This window comes from Castanea sativa, chromosome 8 (genome assembly GCF_040712315.1).
Source record: "Castanea sativa cultivar Marrone di Chiusa Pesio chromosome 8, ASM4071231v1".
Lineage (NCBI taxonomy): Eukaryota > Viridiplantae > Streptophyta > Magnoliopsida > Fagales > Fagaceae > Castanea > Castanea sativa.
Window position 1 is genome coordinate 29,351,136 of NC_134020.1, and position 10,615 is coordinate 29,361,750.

Genomic DNA, 10,615 nt, shown 5'->3' on the forward strand with positions numbered 1-10,615 from the left:
TGCTTGTAGGTGGTCATCCATTTCCATCATGGCGAAGTAGCATTCCCGTGCAGCCACCTGATTTTCGTGTAGCTCTCCAACTCCGTATTCGGTGGGGAATTTGACCATTAGATGGTAGGTCGAGGTTACAGCCTTCCATGCATTGAGAGTGGGTCGTCTGAGGATGGCGTTATAGGCAGAAGAGTAGTCGACCACAAGAAAAACCATATCCTTGGTTATTTTTTATGGGTAATCCCCGATCGTCACAGGCAACATGACAATGCCTAAAGGGTAAACCCTTGTTCCTTCGAAGCCAACAAGTGGCGCATTTGTTGGGATCAGTCATTCTCTACTAATCCCCATTTGCTGGAACGCGAGGTAGTAGAGGATATCCGCTGAGCTTCCGTTATCCACCAAAACTCGATGCATATTGTAGTCCCCTGCTCGTATGCTGACGACAAGCGCGTCGTCATGCGGGTGGTAAAGGCGTCGCGCATCTTCTTCCGAAAACCCGATTCTGGGGTTATCACGTCGTGCTATTTTCGGTGAGGAACCTGTCAACTAGATGCTTTGAACCATCCGCAAATGTTTTTCTGGCCTTTTTGGACGACCCTGCAGAAGTAGTGCCCCTACAACCATCCGTATGTTTCCTACAGGTGGTCTGGGACGCTTGTTCTCCCGTCGGGGATTTTATTCTTGGAGTTGATCCGCTCTCTCCTTCCTCACAAACCTCTGCAACCTTCATTGCCTAATGAGGGCTTCAATTTGCTATTTTAAGTCATAACAATCCGTCGTATCGTGGCCATGATCGCCATGAAAACAGCAGTATATGTCTTTTGGCCTCTTGTTCGGATCTCCCTTCAGCTTATCAAGAAACGTCAGGGTTCCTTGATCTTTGATCTGCATTAACACTTGGTCGATTAGGGCTGTGAAAGGTAGGGATGGCAATTTAGATCCACCCCGCGGATACCCGGCCCAGCCCGACCCTAATGGGCCAGATTTTACCCGGCCCGATAAAGAATAGGGTCGGGTATGGGTTTTTTTTTTTTTTAAACCCGAAGCGGGTTCGGGTCGGGTTCGGGTTTTATAAAAAAATTCGAAACCCGACCCGAAACCCGCCCCGGATAAAAACCCGGTTATGTTAAATTACTAAACCCCCTTCTATGTATATACATATATATCATTGAGCATTTGAGATTTGTAACCCTAACTCCCTAAATGGCTTGAATCTATGAAAAAAATTTAATGGGCTTTAAAAAAAAATTGTTGGGATAGATTTGGGCCCAAGAAGATAAACGGGGCCCCGGAAAAAAAAGAAACCCGATTAACAATCGGGCATGGTCCGAGTTTCGGGTCTTGGCCCACGGGTCGGGTTCGGGTATGCAAAAACACGACCCGTTGCCATTCCTAGTGAAAGGGGTGAAGTTCGTGAATCTTCCCGCGGGTGGTTTGGGTCGTCGATCTTCCCGTCGCTCTTCGGTTCTAGCCATCTTCCGTCCCTTATCCGGTCGTATATCTTCTTGCCTTTCCCTTTTTCTAGGCTTTTCCTCTCGGGCCAGCAAGGCATCCGCTGCGTTCATGCACTTCGTTGCCCTGTAAAATACTTCGGACATAGTCTTTGGGTCATTCTTATACAGAGAAAACAGGAACTTACCCTTCCGCAGCCCATTTGTGAACGCTGCTACAAGTATCTTGTCATATGCCTCGTCTATTGAGAGGGCTTCCTTATTAAAGCGAGCTATGTATGATCTTATAGTCTCGTCTTCTCGTTGTTTAATGTTCATCAGACACGCGGTAGACTTCTTATGCCGGTGACTCCCGATAAAGTGTGATACGAACTGTGCACCTAATTCCTTAATAGTGTCGATGGAATTAGGCGACAGCCTACTGTTCCAATCCCTCGCAGGTCCTTTCAATGTGGTGGGAAAAGCCCTACACATGATTCCATCCGGTACACCCTGAAGATGCATTAGGGTCTTGAAAGATTCCAAGTGATCCAATGGGTCCTTGGATCCGTCGTAATTCTCCACCTGAGGCATGCGAAATTTTGGGGGAAGGGGGCATGAACTTACGAGCGCTGTGAAAGGCGAATTAGTTCTATGGACTAGGTCATCCAAGTCATTGGAGATTCGACCTCTAAGGGCGTTCATCATCACATCCATCCGTTCCCTCATCTTCTGCATCTCAGCTGCTATGTGAGGTGGTAGGGTGACCAAGATGGATGGCTGGTTAGTGTCCTGCCGCTCCGGTCTACTCGGAGCATTGCTACCCTCTGGCCCTTCCGGGTTCCTCCCATCCGCGCTTGCACCTTCCTGGTTTTCATCTGGTGTGCTTGGGTGTGCATTCCTTTGCCGCAGTTGCTCTTCTAGATCATGATTCTACTTGGTTAGGCGCTCAACCGCCGCCGCAAGCGTTTGGACTTGCCTCTCTAAAGTTGTGGCATGCGGTTCGTCGCCTTGATTGTTGGTTGTTGCCATCGATCGAGTGAGTACCGTGCAACTTTTTGTCTCAGGGATAGAGCAAAGGTTGATTACCCTCCGGTGCTGATGCTTTCCCACATACGGCGCCAACTGATAATGCTGAAAAATCACCAATAAGCTACACGCACTCTCAAATCGAAACAACATCTACAAAACGAAAAGCGAAGACCTAACAAAAAGCATCGGTGTGGTGCCAACCAAAAACCCTTCTAAGGTCAAGTTAGAACTTTTCACAACCCTAAAGTGCCAGAGTTGAGTCAATAATGCATACCTTGATTTATGAGGGTTTTGGGGTATTTATATTAGTGTAGGGTCATCATCCATGCCTTGGCCAGGAAGCCCTTTCCTTTTAGGATAGCACCTCTTTGATTCTGCATACCTTATAAAGTTCTTTTCCTTATAGGAATCTTTTGATTATGGTTAAACGTGTGACGCAAGAACTCTCCTTATTCACGTTTGCGTGGGATCAAGCAAAGTCATATCAGACTTATCGTGAGATGCAAGTTGATTCCAGTTATGAATCCTTAAAGCCTAATCAACACAAATAGAGGTCAGATGTTACAACCGTCCACTATGTGTCCTTATAACATCGACCTATCAACCATCCACATGTTAATACCATACCGTCATGTTTCAAGAATCGATCTATCTCCTATTTTATCCTCTTCAGAATTGAAAATGTGTTTCATGAGACTTGAGATCAAAACCGTATGATTATGCATTCCTCATCATTCATATCAATACTTGCCGATTAATGGAAAAATTAAGGTAAGAAATATTGCTTGGACTACCAAAAAATCTTTAAGCATCAAATTGACTCTAATTTAAACCCATTACTAAAATTATTTTATTACTTACTAGTAATAATTTATTATGAAAATATTATATACATAGTGTTTCTTTTTATGATATGAGTTAATAATTGTGTTAGACCAAAGTTCAAAAATATGGTTATATCCTTAGGGATAAATGTTCTTCATTTCTTTTCATTTTCCGGAGGAGCCTCCACTCAACACGTAGCTCCGCCTCCCCGCCTGAGTTCAAAGAAACAATAGAGGAAAAATCATATAAAAAAATGGGTACAAGATCCACTGGACCCCGATTTTAGGCTGCCACATAGAGCTTGGAGACATTAGAAAATTAAGTCGAGGTGTCAAAGCTTTACTTGCTTCCTTCATTGCATGCATGTTTATGTCTCACACACAGCGCCAATTGTTTACAAACCCACAGCTCTAAAAACCAAGCACACATGCAACCTCCCTCGAATGCAACCTGCCCAACATGCACCACTCCTATTCCTATGTGCTATAACCCCCTAAGCCCCACCACATCGCGTCACGCCACGTACCCTCCTCTTCTTTCTTACCTGACCATGATCAGCTCCATCCAATTTTTACAACCCTAGATAGATCCAACCAGACACGAGTCACTGCATCACTTACGTGCCCACCTCTCCCCGACACGTATCTCACATCACACGCCCTTTCCACACGTGTCAAACATCCACACACACCTTGACCCAGCAGCACATGTTGTTTGAGTTTGAGTTTGAGTTTGGTAGGGTTTCAATTTCCCATTTCAAAATCGAAAGAATTAGTAATTTTTAACCTAACCTGACCTTACTAGTACCACAGTACCCATTCCATAAAAAGTAACCGTAGTTAGAGCCGTGAATGGAACTTGTTGCCTGGTCACGTGGCAGGTGGCACTGACTTTACCTCCTGTCAATTTCATGCAACAGAAATATATATATAGTACAATTACTCGCCAGCCAGATTTTCCACGTGGTACCCTTTCTAAGGCTTGAGTGTTTTCATCCATGGCATGGCCCCCACAAGACGTACTGTCCTATCTGTCACTGCACACGTTGCCCAATACCCTCACACCACGTGTAAAAGAAATCTAGTTTATTGATTATGTTCCTGCCTACCTGAATCAAAACCTTTATCATTACTGACGTGTACGGTAGAGGTTATTTTAGACTTTTTAGCCCAATTTAATATGGGGTCAATGAAAGAAGTCTAAGATTAAGACACGTGTCAAAAGATCAAGAAAACCGCTTATAGATATTCCCATTAGGCGTCAACGATTGGGACACATGGGCCCACCTGTCAAAATCGGAAACTGATACGTACAGGCATTTGATTGGACCACAAGAGCTGAGAGGAATAAAGTTGGAATTTAAAAAAATTAAAAATTAAAACAACAATCGTGGCCGAGTCTAGTATCCCACGATGGAGGCACGTGTCAACAACTCTAAAATCTTTTTATTTAAAAAAAAAAAAGAGAAAAACCACGCCTAGTACGATTAGCGTAGGACCACATGCGTGTAAGGAAAGAAAGTTCATGTACTCAAAGGTGTTTAAATCCAATTGGACCACGTACCGCCGTACATGAAATTGAAGATACACGTGGTTGATTTTAACGTAAGATAAAAGAGGAATACCGCATAGATCAACGGTGGAGATCTGTTCTTTTAGGCTGAGAGGCACTAAGGTCATAACCCAAAAGAAAAGAAAAGAAAAGAAAAAAGCCTCTCTCTACGTAAAAAGAGAGCCATTCTTTTAGACTGAAAGTCCTTTCAAAAGCTTTATTCATTAGCGCGCGAGCATTCTCTCTTCAATTTCAATAATTTGAAGAGAAAAATCAAGGTTTAAATAGCCTGAGTATTTTTTTTGTTGGTTGGTTTTGGTTATGAAACTGAGTGGTTTTTGAAAATGGCGGAGATCTGCTGTGGATTGGTGAACGAGAGCGAGACATCAACGGCGTGTGAGCAGAGCTCCCGAGCGGCAAGGCGGAGGAGAATGGAGATCAGACGGTTCAAATTCGTAGCCGGCGTGGCCACACCGGAGCCAGAGAGTACTAGTACTGAGCATAAGCGTCAGAAGCTAGAAGGCTATTACACGGCGTCGTTTTCTCGTGACTGCGAGAACGCCGTAGAGACGTCCGTTACAGACGAGGAGAAGAAAGTAGTAGAAAAAGAGAGCCTCGAGACCAAAGGTATCTCGAATTCGAATTCGAATTCGAATGATGGTTGTGTTTCAACTTCGGTTTCGAGTGAGTATCCGAAATTCGGTGTTGCATCTGTGTGTGGAAGACGGAGAGACATGGAAGACGCTGTGGCTATACACCCTTCGTTCTCAAGCCATGACCACAATTCCACAACGAAATTGCATTACTTCGGAGTTTACGACGGCCATGGCTGCTCTCATGTATGTGTTTTCTTTCTCTTCTCGCTTTGTCATTCAAACCAATCAAAACAGCAACTTTGATTTTGGTTCCCCAAGATTTAATATTTACCATGTATTTTCTTTCAGGTGGCAACGAAGTGTCGAGAAAAGTTACATGAGCTGGTGAAGGAAGAGTTGTTATCGTTAGAGACGCAAGAGGAAGAGTGGAAGGGAGTGATGGAGCGAAGCTTTTATCGCATGGACAAGGAAGTGAATGCATGGAACGAGACCGTTTTGGGTGCAAAGTGTAGGTGTGAGCTTCAATCTCCAGAGTGTGATGCGGTTGGATCTACTGCGGTTGTTGCAATTGTGACACCCAATAAGATCATCGTTGCCAATTGTGGTGATTCAAGAGCTGTGCTTTGCCGAAACGGCAAGCCTGTACCTCTTTCCTCCGATCACAAGGTCAGTACTTAAAAAGAGTAGATATAATTGCAACAACAATAGGAAGCATGGACCGTCGGATCGTCTGATCCGAGGGTTGTGATTGTTGCAAAAAAATGTGTCAAATTTCTTTATTTGAAAATCGTTCTTTTCAGTGACATTTGAGATGCTGTGGTAACAGCCGGATCGTCCGGACGAGTTGAATCGGATCCAAGCCGCAGGTGGTCGGGTTATCTACTGGGACGGCCCACGTGTCCTCGGAGTTCTCGCCATGTCTAGAGCTATTGGTAATTATCAAACACTGAAAATTAACAGTGTCTCTGTGTTCAAATTCAATAGCAAATTTTCTCAATTCGGTTTGTGATATTTTGGGCAGGTGATAACTATCTGAAGCCTTATGTGATCTGTGAGCCGGAGGTGACGATAACGGATCGGACGGCGGAGGATGACTGTCTGATCTTGGCGAGTGATGGGCTTTGGGACGTGGTGTCAAATGAGACGGCGTGTGGGGTGGCGCGTATGTGCTTAAGAGGGAAAGCACACGCGCCTCCGTGTTCTCCGCCCGGTGCTGAGGTGGCTGTTTCCGAAACATCAGACAAAGCGTGTTCGGACGCGTCGATGTTGCTGACGAAGTTGGCATTGGCTAGGCAAAGTCCTGACAACGTTAGCGTGGTCGTGGTAGACCTAAGAAGGGACACGTAGCCATTAGCCATCCAATGTTTTTTTTTTTTTTTTAAAGAAAAAAAAACAATTAAATTTATGGGTTGGGTTTGTGGGGTTGGGCTTTTTTGGGTGAGTGGTAAGGAGAATCAAAATTGAAATAGTGAAACCACTATTTGTTTGTAACTGTTGAGCTCAACTTTTTTTGTCTTTGGTTTTCGAACGATATATCTTTTATCAAGAGATTTCATTCAATTAAAAAAGTCCATTGGTCTAATTGTAGATTTTTCATTTATTAAATAAATATATAAAAACCAAAATATGGGGAAAGTATATGAAGTAAATAACTAAATATGATAGCCTTTTAAGATTAATGGATTCTCTTTTTTGTGGTTATGATATTGTTGGTCACATGGAAGGGATCGTATGGTTGATATCAGAATAATAATTCATTCTAATGGTATCTCTTAGATTTGGATGCGCGATCATTTTTATTGCTCTCTTTTAATGTGTAATAATAATTGTTTACAAAATTTCAAATTAAAAAAAATGATTGTTTACAATATTAGTTAGTTTTTTTTTTTTTTTTGAGGGTGTTTACAATATTAGTTGGGTAATCCTCAAGGATCGGTTTTTGAGGCCAAAGTTTCAACGGGCTCTTTTGCATTGCTGAGCATTTTAAGAATCTAGAGCTGTAATTTCCACTGGGACGCTGTGGAGAACTGGGGATGGCAAGAGTGCTCGAATATACTAAGATAACTGGCTGCCGGGGGATAGATTGACCTTCAAAAACTGAAAAACTCTCTCCACGAGCTGAGATTCTTGATGTTACTATTGTCTCCCTACTTGATGTTACATTGTGGGTGACTTATCAAGAGGACTCTCTGGATTGGCCAAAATGTAAAAATTGGATCTATTCAATGAAAAGTGAGGAGGATAAAGTAGGAGACGGATCTCTCTTCATGAAACACGACAGTACGATATTGACATGTGGATGTCGACGGATCAATGCTAAAAGGACACGTAGTGGACGGTTGTAACATTAGGCCTCCATCAGTATTGATTAGGCTTCATGGATTCCTAACCAGAATTAACTTGCATCTCGCGATAAGTCTGATATGATTTTGCTTGATTTCCACACAAACGTGAATAACGGGGGTTCTTGCGTTATACGTTTGACCATAATCAAAAAACTCCTATAAGGAAAAGAACTCTATAAGGAATGTAGAATCGAAGAAGTGTTATCCTAAAATGAAAGGATGTCCTGGCCAAGGCATGGATGATAACCCTACACCAATATAAATATTCCAAAACCCTCGTAAATAAAGGTACGTATAATCAACTCAACTTTGACACTTTAGAGTTGCGAAAAACTCTAACTTGACCTTCGGAGGGTTTTTGGCCGGCACCACACAGGTGCTCTCTGTTAGGTCTTCTCTTTTCGTTTTGCAGGTGTTGTTTCAATTCGGCAGTGCGTGCAACTTACTAGTGACTTTTTTGGCATCATCAAAAAGGAAGATAAAGAGAGGGAGTATCAAGATCGGATTCTTTCACCCTCCAAATTGTTTTGGTCACGAATTTGGAAACTCAAGGTTCGAAGCCCTCCCAACCAAAAGAAAGATCTTCCACGTCATAAGATCTTAGATAACTCTTGAGGTAGTCTATGTTCAAAATTTCAGGAGAACAGCCTTTATGCATTTTGTGGTTGAAGATCTCAAGACCATTTGGGAACGAGTGCATTCATGGATTTGCAGACTTAGTTACACCGGTGGGACAACGGTTCTCTAGAAATTTTTGCTAGGGTAGCTTGGTTTATTTGGTCTCAAAAAAACAAGCTTCATCTCAACGAATCGAGCTTAACATCTCAAAAGATTTTTGAGACAACTATCAGCCTACTTTCAAAATTGCAAATTAGGGTCAGCTATCAGCCTACTCTTGAAACCGAGTTTATCATCTCAAAAGATTTTTAGGTCAACTATCAACTTACTCTCAAAATTGCAAATTAGGGTCAACTACTATGAAGCGCGGGTGCGGGTGCGGGTGCAGGTGCGGGTGCGGGACTCGGCAATTTTTGAAAAAAGTGGGTGCGGGTGCGGCGGGACTCGGCAATTAAAAAATTATTAAAAATATTTATATTTATATTTTCTATATATTTTTACTATTAAAATATTCTTAAAAAACATATTACTAATTTACTATGCCTTGATTCACAAAACAAAGAAAGAAAAAAGCAAGAAACACAAAACACAACACAAAACCAAAAAGAAAACACAAAAGAAGCAACAAATATTCAAAATAAAATTAAGGATAGATTTAGGGTTTTTGGATCTCATTTAGAGCCGATTTCGGCTGTTGCAACCTGATTCTCGGCCTGTTTCGGCCTGTTTCGGCCTGTTTCGGCCGTTTCGGGCCTGTTTCGGCCGTTTCGGCCGTTTCGGTCGCCGGCCGATACGGACCGATACTGCCGATACGGCCGAAACAGCCCGATTCTGGCCGAATCGGCCCGAATCGGCGCGAGTCGGCGCCGCGTCCGCGCGAGTCGGCGCGAGTCGGCGGGAAAAATAAGATGCCACGTGGCCGACGCGGCCGGACGCCGCACCGACGCGCGAGCAGCGGCGTCCCTCGCGCGTCGGCGAGTCCCGCCGCGTCGGACGCGGGTGCGGCACCTCCGGTGCCGCGTCCGTGCATCCCAGGTCAACTATCAACCTACTCTCGGAACTGCAGATTATCGGCCCAAGCCTTCCAAAGTAGTTATATATTTCTAGAGTTAAGTGGAAACCTTAAGACCCGGGATGAACCCAAGTGGGGCACGAGCCCCCTCGGGTCCAATTTTTATTTTTTATTTTTTATTTTTTTTTTTCATAGTTATTATATATTTTGATTTTGTAAATGGGCCCCTTTCAAAATCTTAGGTCCTTTCTCCTCAATAAGTCTAGTTAGCCTCACCTAAATAACAACTATCCAAACCAGTTGATTGTAACAAGTTGTTAAAAATAAAATACAATATTTTATTAAAATTATATCTCTTCTTTCAATTAAAAACTTAAATGCTACCGTTTCCTTTATTATTTTAATAAGTTGTTTATTATATTTTAAATGAAGTGATAAAAATAATAGAACATTTGGTATTGGGTATATTGTAAAATGAGGTGGTAAAATAAATAAAATAACTTTTGGAGGTGTTAACTAGCCTAACTTCAACAACAACAACAAAATCCTAACCAGCCTAGTATAGAAAAAAAAAACATTATTTTGTTTTTGTTTGTAAATGATTGCATCTTAATGTATTTAGAAATAATGATTTTGTGTATTTATAATTTTTTAATATTATATGGATGTCTATTTTGAGTTTCTTTTTTTTTTCTTTTTTCTTTATACTCTAGCCCTCGCTAGCTTAAAATCCTGGATCCGTCCTTGCTCTAGACCCCAACAAGCTTAAGGCAAACTACAAGGGGGGCATGTTTGAAGACTAATGAAGTTGGCATTGGTACTATCATCCGAAATGGAAGGGGTGAGATTATGGCAGCCTTCTCAAAGAAGATTTCCCTTCCACGATAAATAGAATTTTTGGAAGCAATGGCAGCCAGGAGGCAGTCCATTTTGTCGTGGAGCTCGATTTCTATCAAGTGGATTTTAAAGGGGACTCGGAAATTTTTTTTAATTCTTTATCCGTGGGGACTCCCCTCTTTCAGCCTTAGGTCATATTGTAAAAGAGTAAAAGACATCAAATCTATTAAAGGGTTTCTACAAACCCACTCCTCTCATACCAGGAGGCAGGGCAATTCTATGGGTCATGCCTTAGTCATGAGAGTTAGGATTTCTTCTCATTTGTTAGTCTAGATGGAATTTGTCCCATTGGACATTTCTCATGTTATTTCTGAT

At 42.4% G+C, this 10,615-nt stretch overlaps 1 protein-coding gene across 1 annotated transcript; it reads left to right on the forward strand.

Moving 5' to 3' along the window:
• Window positions 1-4,921: 4,921 nt before the first annotated feature.
• LOC142608078 (putative protein phosphatase 2C 24) lies at window positions 4,922-7,010 on the forward strand. The gene is made up of 4 exons (XM_075779785.1): window positions 4,922-5,671; window positions 5,777-6,094; window positions 6,255-6,360; window positions 6,450-7,010. The coding sequence occupies exons 1-4, from the start codon at window positions 5,177-5,179 to the stop codon at window positions 6,773-6,775; spliced, it is 1,245 nt and encodes a 414-aa protein (XP_075635900.1). The 5' UTR covers window positions 4,922-5,176; the 3' UTR covers window positions 6,776-7,010.
• The last annotated feature ends 3,605 nt before the right edge of the window (window positions 7,011-10,615 follow it).